The sequence below is a fragment of the Sturnira hondurensis genome, unplaced genomic scaffold (genome assembly GCF_014824575.4).
Source record: "Sturnira hondurensis isolate 20B ecotype Veracruz unplaced genomic scaffold, ASM1482457v3 Scaffold0002638, whole genome shotgun sequence".
Lineage (NCBI taxonomy): Eukaryota > Metazoa > Chordata > Mammalia > Chiroptera > Phyllostomidae > Sturnira > Sturnira hondurensis.
The window spans coordinates 239,234-255,858 of record NW_028075269.1 but is presented as its reverse complement, the minus strand read 5'-3'; the positions used below and the strand labels follow the sequence as shown (position 1 = coordinate 255,858).

Below are 16,625 nucleotides of genomic sequence, written 5' to 3'. Positions count from 1 at the left end.
GCTCAGTGGACTGAGTGCTGGCCTGCAAACCAAACAGTCACCAGTTTGATTCCCAGTCAGGGCACACGCCTGGGTTGTGGGCCAGGTCCCCAGTAGGGGGTACATGAGAGACAACCACACTTTGATGTTTCCCTCTCTCACTCCCTTCTCTCTAAAAAAGATTTAAATAAATAAAATCTTTTTAAAAAAAAAAAAAGCGGCATGCCAAGGAGAAGGCCTGGATCTTAATCTTCACTGCACCTCAGAGCTGTGTGGGTTGGTAAGTTACGACACACAACTTCATTTTGGCCACTTTGTAAAATGAGGCTACTACCCAGCTTAGGTTATGGTAAGGTTTAAAATAACACGGAATTTAGTATCTAGCATCCAATATAAAAATGAAGTCTTTCCCCTACATGGTACAAGCTTTGGGTTCTTAATAGTAGCTGTGGGAAGGCCACAGAGAAATACCCCAAAGAACAGGCTTACAGTTACTGTGATCTTTGGTCCTTTAACATTTTTTCAACCCTCGACTGAAGAGAAAGACATTATTTGGGAAATATGTCTAAAGGGATGTTGAGACTATCTATCCTTGAGGATACAGAATAGAGGACAAGTTGAACCTGATATCTTAGTCTTAATACCAGTTTTAGGGACGCTGAAACAAAGGGGACTCAATCATTCCCATCCACCGACTCCCTCCCCACCCTCCACCTCCCTGTTTCCAGCTCACAGAATTCCAAGTCTTCATCTTAAAAAGGTGCGGTAACTTTTTACATTAAATGGGACAAAAATAATGTGCAATTACTTTATGCGAAACCAACAACAGGAGCTGTACGGGCTGGTCAGGTGAGCTTCAGAGCTGCATTACTTCACCGGGATCATCTTTGCTTATTTCCACCGGGGTCTGAAGGGGAAAACGTATGTCAGGCGGGTCACCCTTACTGTTTGCTAGGTGTGGGCTAAGGGAATTGCCCTCCTTACTAAGAGCAGGCAGGGGTAGCTGTGTCCAATTCTGTCACCTAATGCCTCTGATCTCAGTTGCCAGAGGGGCTTAGTAGTAGGGGTGCTGACCAGAGGCAAAGAAAAGACAAATACACAAGGTCCAACAGGAGGAGAGAGGAGAGAGGAGAGAGATGTGTGCTGCCCAAACCAATACAGACCAGTGTTTACTGGAGGGAGAGTTAGGTGTGGGTTGCTGGTGTGGGCTGAGCTAAGCAATGGTGGTGAACACTGAGCACAGGATTCCTGTGAGAACAGACGAGGTCATCCACGTCAGACAGCTTTGACCCTGGGCCTGAGAAATCTTTAACTCTACCTGTCCTGTTTATTTGAAACAGAAACAGAACAGAGACTCTTAGAAAAATATACATAAAAGATCACATGACAGACTGAGGTAACTCTCCCAGCTTAAGAAGTAATAATATTAGAAGCAGGTAAGCTACATAGCTTTTTAAACAAAGAAAAGGGTATTTGTTTCTAAAGTTACTACAGCTGGATTTCGATGCTTAGTTCACTTTTCTCAGGGAATACATTTCAAAGTCAGAATAGAGAACAAAGTTGACGGCACACTTACCCCTCCTGGGGGATACTTATACCCCTTCCACATAGTTCCTGCAATGAGAAGCATCCATAAGACAACAATCATTGCGGGCTCTGGCTCAGTGGGCAGTGTGTGCACAGGGAAGCGGGTGGTTCTGAAAGGTGTGTTCTGTTCCCTGAGTGCTGGGAATTGGGCTGTCTTCATTCAAAGCCTGATGGTGGATGACCCCGCATGATAGCTCCTGGCTGAGGAGCTCTGTGGTCTAAACTGAACTATAAAGTGGCTTGCCATGGCCATTGTAGGGGGCAGAGCTCAGCTACCAATTGTGACATCAGCTCCTGTGACCTTGGGGGCCAGTCAGAGCGAGTAGCTGTGGGTGGTTGCCCAGGATGCCAGGCGTGTGGGAGCTTAAGGAGCCCTTGTCAGAAGGGCCCTGTTTTCTGGTGGCTCTGTGGTTGGGATCCTGGTGGCACCAGATCTTTATTAACTCATCACCTGTCAGAATTCTGACTAGTGGCTTTACGCAATCAAATGCAAAAAGAAAAATTCCTATGTAAAACACAAAACAAAAAAATACCCTGGATTAATTGGAAGGACATAGTGGCTAGGTATGCTATGAGCAATTGCTTTATATTAATAACTTTATCAGTTGTTAGATGATTCAAAGAAGAAAAATCTTACATTTCGAAAAATAGCACAATTAAACTTTTATGGAAGGTAAGCCTCCTCACAACTTCCCTCATGAGGGAAGAGAAGGAAGGCGGGCTGGTATGCTCATTTCACAGCTGGAGAAAAGGAGCCACAGGATAGAGTCAGTGGTTTGGTGAGGAACATGGCCGTGGCTCAGCGAAACAAGAACCCTGGACCTCCATCACATCCCCACCCCTCCAGAGGTCTGACTGCGTGGTGCCAATCGTCTCTCATAGGAATTCTGAGGCAGATGGAAAAAAAGAGAACCACCATTGTGCCTTGCTCTTAGCGTATCTAGGGCTGGGATTGGATACCCATGCCTTCCAGAGTAGCTTCCCAGGAAACCTGCTCCTGTAGTCCGTACATTACTAAGACTCAGAGTTAGGTTTCTCTAACTATGGAACATCTTTGAAAATAGAGGTCTGAATGAAACGGGGTGGGGTATGAGGAACCCAGAGGGGATGGTTTGCTAAAAGGACAGTTATTAATGCTTGTTCCAGGCAAGCTGGGCTAGTGGGATGAATGCGAGAGGCCATTAAGTTCAGAGATCTATGCTTACATGCCAGCTTCACAAACAAGTTGGTCTGTGTGGTCTTGGATAAACAGTCGAGGCTGTTGCCAAAGTAAATCTTTGTTAATTGGTTCACGATTTTGCTTAGTTGTTAATTTGGCACACACCAAATGCTAAGTTTTGCATTAAATAAATGCATTACATGAATTCCCAAATGTAATCCTCACAAAAAAAAATAGTAAGATACTGAGATAACTCCATTACACACATGAAGAAACTTAACTTCATAGAGATTAAACTTACCCAAGTCAGATAGCTAGTAAACTGCAAAGTTAGGACTTGAACCCAAATGCACGTTAACTGTCTTCAGCGGTGCTCACCAAATTCTCTTTCCAATCATTTCCATTTCATCAATTTCCAATCATTTCCCCTTCTAACTAGAGTTTATTATATTTTCCAGAGGAATATAAACTCTCCATTGAGAGTTTAGGGTGCTACCAAATTCTCAGGAAAGGGAGGAAAGCAGCCCAACAGACCTGATCACTCACAGTTGTAGATCTTCATCCAAAGCCTGGCTGCCCTGTCGTGCCTTGCTCTCCTTAACAGGCCACCTCTCTTTCCACCTCAGAGTTGGAGGCTGAGTCAAAAAGAAATATAAAGGCAGCCATGGCTTTACTCGTTGGCCCAGTAGGCAGCTTCCCCTGTATGGGACTGAAAGGACTACTGAAAAGTCCACCCTCCAAGGCCCGCCTTCCCCCTCCTGATCAGCAACCACTGACCCACTTGGCCTGAAATCCAGAAGTCAAGCACAACTCCAACAGATCCCTTATAAATTCCATAATGCTTTGAAAGAAGTGACATTATATATACCTAGGGGGAGGGGGACTTAAAGATGTCAAATGGAATGGGAAGTAGCCTGGGAAACTAACTCCTGACCTCTAATTAGTGGTGAACCTCATTTGTCTTTCCCACTTGCTCAGAAACCCGAGCTGGGAGGATCAGCCTGAGCCAGGACTGATTACTGTGAATCTACATACAGGATCATTACTTACCATGAACTCCGGAAATGTGCCCATGTAACATGCAAAGCCAACAAAAAGCATCCAACCAAGCACTATCATGATAAAACAATTTTAAAGACACAATTGCGCAGTGAAAGACTCTTCACCTAGACCTTGGTAAAGGAGTATGGTCATGAAATCCTCAGATGGCAGAGCTCTAAAAAGTCAGTTCCAGTCCTTGGCTCCAAGGGATCTGCAACTCCCTAGTGGGGAGGCTGGAGTCTAGTAGGGCATTGTGACATCATTGGTCACATGACCCACGCTCACACCAAATCAGATCACGTTAATTCTTTTGTTCAAAACCCTCCACTGCTTCCTCTTTCCGAGTAAAAGCCTAACAAAGAAAAAAGCAGCCCCTGACATTGGAACTGATCTGACCCAGCCAGGTCTCAGTGTTCTTAGCTGACCTGGCACTCACAGCTAGGCTATGTGATTCTCCTGTGGGTATGAAAACCAACATCAGATGGGTCATTCAGACCATGATAAAATGAGATAAAACAAGTCCACTTTATAATTTTGTCTAAGCAGGCAAAAACAAGGTCACTGGACAAACCATGAAATAACAAACATCCTCTTTTCTCTGCTAATGTGAGTGACTGCTTCTTCTTTACCAATCGCCACTCTATCATCACTCTAGTTTGCCCTTCTTATAGATACTTGAGATACCCAATCATAGAATTGTCCTTTCTGACAGCTCCCAACCCAGAAGGAAGCTTTGCTTCCTTAAATCCTTCCCCCAGTCACTCAAAGCCCAAATCCTGTTATAATAGGTTGAACACTCTTACTGAGCTATCTCAAGATGCTTGTGTACAATATCTATTTCCTCCCTGTAAGGTGCAGTCGGCTCAGCTTGTTCAAGTGTGAATATGTGTCTGCTGGTTTCTGGCTGATAGGCCTAGTCAAGCCAGTCACAAGTGTCTACGTATCCAGTAGTGCTAAGACTTTATCATGCATTAGATTCACCCAGGCTTCTTAAAACAAGAGTGCTAGACCCTACCCCCGGAGTTTGTTTTCATATATCTGAGGTGAGGTCTCAGAATCTGTATTTTTAACAAGTTCCAGGTGCTGCTGAGGCTGTAAGTCTGGGAACTGCAGTGGAAGAATCACTGCCTTAAACCATCTGTAGCTCCCTCTTATTTCTTATTCCAGGTATACTGGCCTCGCTGTTTCAGGCATCCCCAAGCTCATGCCCGTCTTAGGACTTTGCCTTGCATGTCCTCTATATGTATGAAATGCTTACTGTTTCATCTCTCAAGGGGATCTATCCTGATCTCCTTACCTTGCTTTTTAAAAATCTATTCCCATAACACTTAATTAGCTTCTAACAGGGAGTCTAATTTACTGATTTATTATATTTGTTTTCTCTCTTCCTACTAATGAAAGAATGACAGCCTTAGGACAGCAGACATTTTTGTTTATTTTGTTCACTTCTGTCTCATCAGACCTAGAAAAATATCTAGCAAATTTTCAATGTTCAACATAAGTTTGCTGAATGAATAAATGCTCCTTCCACCCTTCACTTTCTTCTCCTAATTGAGCCACAGAATTCCTGACTTGGAGTCTTCCTGATGATACTACAGTCACCCCCACCGCCAGCCCAACCTCCTGACAGTTAAAGTATCCATCTCCTGTGAGTTTTTAGGCCCAATGGCTCAAGCCAGGGCCTAAAAGGAGGCCCTTCATTTGATCTCAAGGAGATCAAACAAAGCCAGCATATTGCATAGCTCTACCTGCCTTCTCCAGATGACCTTATCCACCAATCTACCTCCTCTCTCGTTTTCAGAGTCTTTCTCTCACCTGGCTTTTTACCCCCCTACCACCAACAAGCTAGTGGCACCACCACCCCCGCCTCCCCCCGCTTAAAAAAAAGCCCCCCCCCCCCCATTCTACATCGTCCTCACAATGCTGTCCCTTTCTCCCATTTCTCCGACAACCCTCCTGCCCGCTCGGTTTTCCTTTTCTAGCTCCCTGAAATTTTGGGTTTGAAGTTTCATTACCTCTTTCTTCCTAAATCGAACTACAATATTCGGTCTTGATCCTTCTCGATACTCTGCCGAATGTAGCACATCCTTCTTGAAACTCTCCTCCAGAACAGTGCGAGCTGCTTCCACCTCCTTTACTGCTTCTCTTTGGGTCCTTTCTATTCCTCTATCCACAGATGTCTCCCAAGTTTCTTTCCAGCAAGCTGGAGCGCAGTTCCTACGCGCTGACGCGTTTCTGACGGTGCTCTGGGTTCACGCCGGAGCGCGGACCCGACTCCCCGCGGAGCTGCCCTCCGCTGAGTCCGAGGCTTTGAACACCGGTTGACGCCCGAGTCTGAGAAAAGGCGGGGCCTTGGAGTTCTCGGGAGGTTTGGTCCTCAGCGGCCGCCGTCCAGGAGCCGCTGCGAGAGAAGGTCCCGGGGGGTCGCGGAACGTGGCGGGAGATGGAATTCGACTGTGAAGGTCTGAGACGGCTGCTTGGCAAGGTGCGGCAGCGCCGCTTAGGGTTTGGGGACCTGGGGTCTCCAGGGCGTGGCGTCATGGCCGGACTACCTCCTTGGGGTGTTCCTTTTGGGAGCGGAGGGGTGTTGGCCTGAAGTTGGCTGCAGAGAAGGGCGCGGGGTGGGCGGGGGGAGCCACTGGCCTCTCTCTCCCAAATTCGGGGCTGTGGCTCCACCCGCAACTTCGAGGTCCAGACTCCACCTGGTGTGAGACCTTCCTTCGCCTCCAGCTTCTCTTGGTCTTCGATAGTTCCCAGCACTCCCCGTCCCTTTAACCACTCCCTTTTCCCTCTGCTAAGATGGCCTGTCCAATTTTTTTTTCACTAGCAGTGCTCAGCCGGCGTGTGACCGCCACTCAGATGTCACTGCCTAGAAGATAGAATCACACACTCCCTTCCCTCTCGTTGCTTTCAGAAATATCGATGATCATATTGAGTAATTATTGATTTACAGACCTTACTCATGCTTCTGAACTAGTTGACGCCCGACACAGTGTTTCACCTAGCTCTAGGCCTGTCAAAAACAGAGGTGCTAAATAACTGCAGTGAATGAAAAGACCTGAGCAGACTTAGGGATGAAGACGAGACTTAGAGGCCCAGAGGAGGTCCTCTTAATGTTGAACGGTTAAGTGGGAGGGCTGACCCACAAGTCTGACCTACGTACGTTTCTGGGGCACGACTATCACCATTTTCCAGGTCAGTCCTGGCTCTCTGATTCCCCACCAGTGTATGGTCTGAGTCATCCCCTCTTTTCACCAGTTTTCTAGCTAAATGATTCTTACGTTTCGTAAGACTTCCCTCTTGTGAAAATCATCCATTTGTGCCATTATTGTTGAATTTGCCGCTAGGGCAGTTTGCACTCCTGTGCAAGATTTTAAGCCTCGTTAGTGAAATTGTTTTTATATATATAAACATATATATATATGTGTGTGTATATGTGTGTGTGTATATATATACAATATTTTATATCACATATATAAATGATTTCATATTGCATATATATGCGATATATATATGCAATTTGAATGATTTTAAGTACTGTGAAAGGTGTAGACCTTGTAAAAAGAGCAATGTCATCATGCTTAGAGTTACACCCTTTCTATTTTCTCTTCAAACATTAAATTTAAAAAACCACTCTACCAACTTTTTAAATGAGGGAACACGACATATTCAGTGGCAAGAATTGTTAAAATTGATAGTAGAAAAAGAACTTAATTTTGGTGGACCTGTAATGAAGGAAAAAGACAAAAGACAGTGATTTTTCTCAAGGGTGGGAATAGACTTGTAGGGGTAAATTTTTTTATCATCAGTACATAACATAAAGTCTGGCACATAGGCGCTTAATATTTGCTGAATGTGTAAATTAAGGAAAGCAGTTAGAAACAAGTCAGTCCTGCCAATATTTCTGAAGTTCCTTAGCCCTTGTACCAGGTAAATAATATAATAACTTAATATCTAGAAACAACTGTAGTGCTGAAAAATCTGTCAACAGTACATTAAAATCAAGGAACTGTATGGAGAATGTGAAAGTTTTTACTGAAAATAAATAAAACATATTAAATATTTCAACCTAAATAAATATTCCAACTTCATGTATACGCAGAAGTCAGTTTTCTCCAAATTGACCTTTAGAGTTAATACAATGCTAATAAAAATTCTAACAGGTTATTTTGGGAACTTTTCAAGCTGGTTCTAAAATTCATTTGGAAGAACAGAAGGCCAAAAATAATCTCGACATCCTTCTGGTTCGCAGGCCCGCGCTCAATCCACTGAGCTACACCGGCTAAGGCTAATCTTATAGAAGAAGAGTAGGTGTGGGAACTTGCTCTACCAGATGCCAAGACTTGTAATTAAGGTTTAGTGTGGTATTGGTGTAGGATAGATAAGTGAACCAGAGAGACAAGACTAGAAGACTTAGAACCATGTTCACACATGTTTGGAAATGCAGTACGAAACACCAAGAAGTGCTGCAGAAAACTACGGAAGGGAGAATACAGAGACAAATAATTATTCACATGGGAAAAAAATAAAAGTAGATTCCGACCTTTTACCAAACTTAAAATTTTTCTTGTATTCAAGATTTAAATATAAATGGCAAGCTTTAAAACATATAGAGGTAATTGTAGGGGAGAATCTATGGATTCAGAGTGTACAGACATTTTTAAAAATATGACAAAATATTCAGACTGATAAATTTGACTGCATTCAAATTCAGAACTTCTAGGTATCAAAAGACAGCATGAATAGAGTGAAGGGTCAAAATACAATCTTAGAGAAGAATTTTGTAATATATAACTGACAAAATATTGATATCCAGAATATATAAACCATCAGGCTTACAAATCAATAAAACCGATAGAAAATTGGACAGAAGCCATGAATAATCATTTAAAAAAATAAAAGAACCAGGGAAATGAATATTTGCTCAGTCTGTTAGTAACTAGAGAAGCAAATTAAGGCCATGGTAAAACACCATTTTCCTTTACTAGGCTGGCACAAATTAAGATAATTTCAAATGGTTTGGAGAATGTGGATGAATTGGAATTTTCAGCACTGCTGGTGGTTAAATGGTTATTTAACCATTTTAGGATAGTTTGGCCTTATTTTATTGATTTGATCATGAGTGTTTTATGCCCCATTTACCTCTGGGTAGATTCCAGAGAGAATTCAGAATATATGAAGCAAGAGATATTTGTAGAAGTTATTTATAGCTAAAAATTAGAAACACCCCAAATGTGCAGTGACAGGAAGGAAGGATAATTTGCTCTATAGTCACAGATGGAAAACATGTGCATATACAAAATTCACACATGCAGCAGTGGGGATGGATGAGCTACAATGTGTGACAACACAAATGAATCTCAATATTATTTTGAGTGAAAAAAATCAGGTTATATACAAATTATACTTTGATAAACCCAAGAAACAAAACTAAACAAAAATTAAACAATGAACAGTGTTGCTTAGGGTTGCACAGGTGATAAAACTATGGAAGGCAAAAGCTAAGGGATGTGAACACACAATTCACTTCAAGGGACGCAGCTGAAGGGGCAGAGGAGGAGCGCAGAGATGGCTATAATGGCGTCAGAAAGGTCTGTGTGCTGCCGTACACAGGCCTCTAGCCTGTGTACAATTAGATAAAACTAAAAATTTAGTTTCTGAGTCGCACGTGCCACATTTCAGGCGTCAATAGCCGCAGGTAGAGGTGGCTATTGTATTGGACAGCACACATAGATCTTTTCCATCATGGCAGAAAGTTTTGTTAGCACTGTTCAAGATTATATGTGGGTGGGTTGGCACATGGGTGTTTATTATGCTTCAAATGTGTGTGTGTATAAGCATGTGTATATTTGTATGTACTATTTAGTTTGTATTAAATATTAAGTTTTAAAAAATTATCTGATTTCCGGACTTCCATTTAAGATGGAGGCATAGGTAGACACCCTTTGCCTCCTCGCACAACCAAAAGAAGAACAACAACAAATTTAAAAACAACGCCCCCCCGCCCCCCCCCCCCCCCCCCCCCGCCCACCGCTACGNATTGACAGGCAATCAAACTGTATGGAAGCCAGACAACCAAGGAGTTAAAGAAACATTCATCCAGACCGGTAGGAGGGTGGAGACAGGCGGCCCGGCAGAGAGGACTGGAGGCAAGGAGGCAGCTGGCAGAGTGGGCAGTCCACCGGAACTGCAGATACACCGGGAGGAACAACTGGGAATGAGACAGACCGCGCAACCCAGAGTTTCAGTGCCGGGAAATAAAGCCTCAAAGCCTCTGACTGAAAACACCTGTGGGGGTTGAGGCAGCAGCGGGAGAAACTCCCAGCCCCACAGGAGAGTTCATCAGAGAGACTCACAGGGACCTAGAATATACACAAGCCCACCCACCCAGGAACCAGCACCAGAAGGGCCCACTTTGTTTGCAGGAAGTGGAGGAAGTGACTGAAAACCAGCAGAGAGTAGAGCAAATGCTATTGTTCCCTCTCTGACCCCACCCCCACATACAGTGTCACAACACGGCGACGTGGGTTGCCCCGCCCTGGTGAACACTGAAGACTCTGCCCCTCGCCACTTATAATGTGTGTTGAGACAAAAAAAAATGGCCTGAATGGAAGAACAGTACAAAGCTCCAGAAAAAATGCAAGTAAGCTATGAAGAGACAGCCAACCTATCAGATGCACAGTTCAAAATACTGGTTATCAGGATGCTCACAGAATTGGTTGAATTTGGTTGCAAATTAGATGAAAAAATGAAGGCTATGCTAAGTGAAATAAACGAAAATGTACAGGGGACCAACAGTGACGGGAAGGAAACTGGAACTCGAAACAATGGTGTGGACCAGAAGGAAGAAAGAAACATCCAACCAGAACAGAATGAAGAAACGAGAATTCAAAAAAATGAGGAGAGGCTTAGGAACCTCCAGGACATGTTTAAACATTCCAACATCTGAATCATAGGGGTGCAAGAAGGAGAAGATGAAAAGCAACAAATTGAAAACTTATTTGAACAAATAATGAAGGAGAACTTCCCCAATCTGGCAAAGGAAATAGACTTCCAGGAAATCCAGGAAGCTCAGAGAGTCCCAAAGAAGTTGGATCCAAGGAGGAACCCACCAAGGCACATCATAATTACATTAACCAAGATTAAAAGGAAGGAGAGAATCCTAGAAACAGCAAGAGATAAGGAGACAGTTACCTATAAAGGAGTTCCCATCAGACTGCCAGCTGATTTCTCAAAAGAAACCTTGGAGGCAAGAAGGGTGTAGAAAGAAGTATTCCAAGTTGTGAAGGCAAGGACCTGCCTCCAAGATTACTCTATCCAGGGAAGCTATTATTTAGAATGGAAGGGCAGATAAAGGTCAAGTTCAAGGAGTTCATCATCACCAAGCCCTTATATGAAATGTTAAAAGGACTTATCTAAGAAAAAATATAAACAATAAAATGACAATAAGCTCACAGTTTTTAACAACCAACCCTAAAAAAAAAATTAAGCTAACAACTGGAACTGGAACAGAATTACACAAAGGGAGGTTACATGGAGGATTATCAGTGGTGGAGTGGGATGGAGAGAGAAGGGGAAAAGGTACAGGGAGTAAGTAGCATAAATGGTAGGTAGAAAATAGACAGGGGGAGGCTGAGAGTAGCATAGGAAATGTAGAAGCCAAAGAAGTTATATATGACCCATGGACATGAGCTAAAGGGGAGAATGTGGGTGGGAGAGGGTGTGCAGGGTGGAAGAGAATAAAGGGGTGAATGGAATAACTAATAGAATAATCAATAAAATATATTTTAAAGTTTTATCTGGTTCCCTAATTCCTATTTTTCACTCCCCTGGCTGTTACTGTGGACAAGTAACTTAACCTAGATTTGCTCACTCATAAAATGATAAGATTGGGCTTGGTCTGGAAGATTGCTTCCTGCTAAAAATTTTTTATGAAATGATGCCACAAAATATTCCTCAATGTTCCCTGTATTTGAGCAATGTCATAAGAGTATTCTTGGTATTCATAAACACCAGATTACTAAATAAATATACTGTAGTATATCAGATAGAGTGAAGATTTTAGTAATATCAGTTTTTCAGTCTTACTAATTTTTATGACAATATAATTGCTTTAGTTTTAGAATCTCATGGGCCATTTCATTTCTTTAGTGACAATGCCTGCAGTCTTTCAGTAAATGACATTATCTGAGGCACATTTTCTTAGAGAATATTATGCAGATTTTTTCTTAGGAGATATAGAAGGAGTAATGGAATATGTCATAATATTACACTAAGAAGATATTTCTGCCCTGGCTGGCATAGCTCAGTGGATTGAGCGCAGGCCTGCGAACCACACGATCACGGTTCGATTCCCAGTCAGGGCACATGCCTAGGTTGCAGGCCAGTTCTGAGCAGGGGACTCATGAGAGGCAAACCATACATTGATACTACTCTCCTCTCCTTCCCTTCCCCTCTAAAGATAAATAAATAAAATCTTTAAAAAAAGATATTTCTGTTTCATATAGTGAAAATAACCTGAATATTTTTTAAGGATATAAAATAGTCCTTTTCTTCTTTGGATGTCAAAAAGACAAAACACATACTTAACTTGTCATAGTGACTTGGGTTTTCAAGCCTTCAAGAAGAGCTTTTGTCCTCTTTGGACAAACTTTTATAGCAGTTTTGCAACTCATTCAATACTAGTATATAGTTATCTCCTTAGCTATTTTTTAAACAATTTTATTTATTTATTTATTTATTTATTTATTTATTTATTTATTTATAGAGAGGGTAGGGGGAGAAAGTAGGGAGAGAAACATCAGTGTGTGCACCCCCTGCTAGGGACCTGGCCCACAACCCAGGCATGTGCCCTACCTAGACTGGGAATCAAACCAGCAACCCTTTGGTTGTCAGGCCAGCTCTCAACCCACTGAGCCACAGCAGCTGGGGCTCTTTAGCTATTAATAGTCACATTTTCACCAGATGTTAAAGATGTGGAAAATAGCATATAATATTAAGTAGAAAATGAAACAAAATTGCTTTAAAGGAATAAATGTATATTCCAAGTAACAACAAAGAAGCTTTTTGTACATCTGTGGAAGTGTTTGGAATTGGGATAATTTCATTCACTTTTGTTTATCCTGAATCTGGGACACTGAATCCAGGGCTCATTTCACTCTGCTGTAGTTAATACTGATCAATTCTTAGTTTTGATGCTCAGTCCTGTGGGTCACAGTTGCCTTCTGTATCCACTGTACGCATGCCAACCTGCCTCTTCATTAATTCCCATCAATCATCCTGCCTTTAGTAAAGGCATACCCTGTGCTCCCGTGCTGTGAGGAGATACAGAGATGAAGATGTGATTCCTGCCCTCAAATGGTTAATAATCATAGGCTTTTTCTGCCAAATTCTTTCCCGTCTTAAAGTGACCTTTTCTGCCAAATTCTTTCCCATCTTAAAGTGACCTTTTCTGCCAAATTCTTTCCCATCTTAAAGTGACCTTATAGGAAGAGATCTTCCTGTGATCTTCCCTGTAATTTTCTGTACCATTCTAGACTGGAAGGTGAATTGTAGATAGGTTTCCCCAGAAGCCTTTTTGTAACTTAGATATGCTTTCTGTTGTGGCATTGTTTCTGGTCTGTACTACTTCGTATACATATTTTGTTTAATATCTCACGTTTACATATGTTAATTATGAGGTCCTCATAAACACCTATTGATGTTTGTATGCAGTAGAGCCATCTCTCTTTTGCAGATAAAAAAAAATTAAGGCTCAGAGAGAGGAAACAGTACCTGTTAGCAGTCATTCCCCATTTTCTCCCAGTCTCTGCCAGCCCTGAGAACCCACTAATGTACTTCTGTTTCTATGGACTTGCCTATTCTGGGGATTTCATATAAATCATACAATGTGTGGCCTTTTCTGTCTGGTTTCTTTTACTTAGCATGTTTTCAAGGTCCATCCATGGGGTAGTATGTATCAATCAGTTTTTTATTTTTATGACTGAATATTCCGTTTTATGGATGTATCACATTTTATCCATCAGTTGCTAGACATTTGGATTACTTTCAGTACGAACAGTTGTGCACAAGTCTTCATGTGGGCATATGTTTTCATCTTTTTTGGGCGTACACCTCAGAGTGAAGTTGCTGGGTGAATGGTCACTCTGTGTGTAACCTTTTCAGTAAAGGCAGACTGTTTTCCAAAGCAGCTGCACCATTTTACCACCTGCAGTGGAGTACGTATGTGAGGGTTCCGGTTTCTCCGCATCCTCTCCCACACTTGTTATTGGCTGTCTTTTTAAAATCATAGCCTGTATTTTTATTATAGTGTGACTCTTCCATTTTTTTTGTTCTTTTTAAAGATTGTTTTGGCTGTTCTGGGTGCCTTGAGTTTCCATATGAGTTTAAGAACAGTTTTTTAAATTTTTGCAAACAAATAAAAAAATGCCAGGTGGGATTTTGATAAGGACTGTTGATTATTAAATCTGGTTGGGGAACATTGTCATCTTAATAATAAGTCTTCTGATCAATTAGCAAGGATGTCTTTATGAGTAGATCTACTTTAATTTCTTTCAACAATGTTTTTTAGGTTCTTAGAGTCTTAAGTTTTGCATCTTTTAAAATTTATTCCAAAGTACTTTATTCTTTTTGATGCCATTGTAAATGTAATTGTTTTGTAAAATTCATTTTTAGAATGGCAATAGACTCTTAACATACTTTTTTTCTTTTATTTAATTCTCAGTACAAGTCTACAAGGTGGGTATTATTTCTCTTTGTAGAGGACAAAATCAGTTCAGAGAAATTAAATGATTTAGCCCTGGCTGGTGTGGCTCAGTGGATTGAGTGCTGCTGACCTGCAAACCAAAGGTCGTTGGTTGGATTCCCAGTCAGGGCACATGCCTGGGTTACAGGCCAGGTCCCCAGTAGGGGATGTGTGAGAGGCAGCACGTTTTGATGTTTCTCTCCTTCCTTTCTCCTTCCTTTCTCCTCTCTGTAAAAAATAAATAAAGTCTTTTTCTTTATTAAAAAAAAAGGAATGATTTTGCCCACAGGGCAACCAAGATAGTGTTTCTGGGAGTGCATCTGGATGAGTGAGGAGTCACTTCACTCAGCCTGACTGAAAACCCTTGCACGCTTCCTATTCACCCTTTGAAACCCAAGGTGCAGTAGCAGGAGAATTGGAAGGGAAATTCAAGGTGTCTCAAGTAAATGAATGAGGTATTCAAGAATAAGAGTTTGATCTTGAACGCTGATGGCAGGAGTGGTAGATACGTACTGCCTTGCTTCTTAAGCCTTCAGGAAGTGTTTTGGGGCAGTATGGAGGCCCTGTGATTGAAGGCCCAGGTCCTAGGTTTGAGTCTGGCTTCCCTGCTTAACTCGCTGTCCTCTAGCATTCATTTTCATCTTCATAGGGTCACTATTGAAATGATTAGATCAAATAAAATTTATGTTTATAAAACTCAGAGCCCAGAGCCTACTACAAATTAAGTGTTAAGTTAAATGTTAATTAAAATTGTTCTGTTACCTATAGATTTATTCTTATTCCATCTTTATTTTTCTCTTTTCAGTACAAGTTCAGGGATCTAACTGTGGAAGAACTAAAGAATGTAAATACATTTTTCCCACATTTCAGATATTCCATGGACACCTATGGTAAGAATCATATTCTCTGGGTTTTGCTGTATTATATAAACTGTTAATTATTTGTTTCTAGAGAGCTACACACAATTATAGTTTCTCATTTCTTTCTTTTAGCCCCTGATTTTGAATTACATTTTGTGACCTGTGATCTATGAGGCAATTTAAGTTAATACAATTTACATTGTATTGATTTGCTATTGCTACTCGGACAAACTAGCACAAATTCCCTGGCTTAAAATAACATATTTACCATCTTACAATTCTATAGGCCAGAAATCCAGCACAGATCTCTGTAGGTTAGAAGTTTGGGCTAAAAATCAAGGTGTCTGCAGGTCTCGGTTCCTTTCCGAAGGCTCTGGGAGAGAGTGCATTTCCCTGCCTTTCGTGACTTTCTAAAGGTCACCCCCATTCTTTGTCTCCAGGTCTCCTTCGTCTTCACAGCTAGCAGTGTTGCGTCTCTCTGAGTGTCCTCCTGTGGCCAAATCTCCCTCTCTCCACAGCTATAAATGTTCTCTGCTTTTAAGGACCCGTGCGATTAGGTTAGTCCTATTCCCATAACACAGGATAAGGTCCCAGCTCAGGGTTCTTAACTTAATTACATCTAAAAAGCCTCTTTGCCAAGTAGGGTTAACATATTCACAGGTTCCACGGATTAGGGTATTGGGTATCTTTGGAGGCTGTTATTTTGCCTAGCAAATATATGGTTGATTCAAAATTATTAATAACAAAGTTTTAATTATCTTATTCACTTAACATAGAGGATGTAGCTACCTAAGAAAAGCTTCACTATCTTTCAAAAATTTCTGACCAGAACCCACACTTGGAAATACATTTCGTATCATGACCCCACATATACATAACTAAAATACTGTGGATACTCTGGCATTTTCTCTTGTGTTCATTTCATTCCATTGAAAAACAAATGCTGACTAAGACTCACTAAATTAATTTCAGGGCCCATGAATTAGTCAAAGCACACAGTTTTGAAAAACAACTTTGCTCTACATGGATATGTTTTACATTTGAATTAGTTTGGGTTAAGAAAATGTATCTAATTGAGATTTATACATTGAGAATTTTGAGGAGTTAATGAAGTATTTCTTAGGAATAGCTAATTTCATGTGTGGAAGAAATTATAAGATTCAGGCCCATCTGTCACTGGCCTATTTTGATTGGCAGAGGCCTTGTAGACATAATTAGGTGAAGAACCCTGAGCTGGGACCTTATCCTGTGTTAT

At 41.5% G+C, this 16,625-nt stretch overlaps 2 protein-coding genes across 9 annotated transcripts in view; one reads left to right on the top strand and one right to left on the bottom strand.

The window, feature by feature from the left end:
* Window positions 1-773: 773 nt before the first annotated feature.
* On the bottom strand, window positions 774-6,152 carry MISFA (mitochondrial sheath formation associated). 5 transcript variants are annotated; one of them, XR_005065643.1, is made up of 4 exons: window positions 5,782-6,152; window positions 3,260-3,360; window positions 1,556-1,593; window positions 774-886 (listed from the first exon to the last, which is right to left on the bottom strand). XR_005065643.1 is itself a non-coding variant. In XM_037040361.1 (4 exons), exons 1-3 carry the CDS (start codon window positions 3,842-3,844, stop codon window positions 1,572-1,574), a joined length of 180 nt encoding a protein of 59 aa, XP_036896256.1. In that variant the 5' UTR covers window positions 3,845-3,991; the 3' UTR covers window positions 774-886; window positions 1,556-1,571. The 5 variants fall into 5 exon arrangements, 1 of the variants encoding a protein (XP_036896256.1); XR_005065644.1 differs by having other exon boundaries at window positions 3,272-3,360; XM_037040361.1 differs by lacking the exon at window positions 5,782-6,152 and adding an exon at window positions 3,776-3,991 and having other exon boundaries at window positions 3,272-3,360.
* UEVLD (UEV and lactate/malate dehyrogenase domains) overlaps window positions 6,142-16,625 on the top strand; it is a 46,230-nt gene continuing 35,746 nt past the window's right edge. The window contains exons 1-2 of one of the 4 annotated variants that reach the window (XM_037040357.1): window positions 6,142-6,251; window positions 15,316-15,400. In XM_037040357.1, coding sequence (XP_036896252.1) covers window positions 6,210-6,251; window positions 15,316-15,400 — 127 coding nt within the window. In that variant the 5' untranslated portion in view covers window positions 6,142-6,209. Of the gene's footprint in view, window positions 6,252-15,315; window positions 15,401-16,625 lie in introns of those variants that run through there. The other 3 variants (XM_037040358.1, XM_037040360.1, XM_037040359.1) reach the window with 3 other exon arrangements.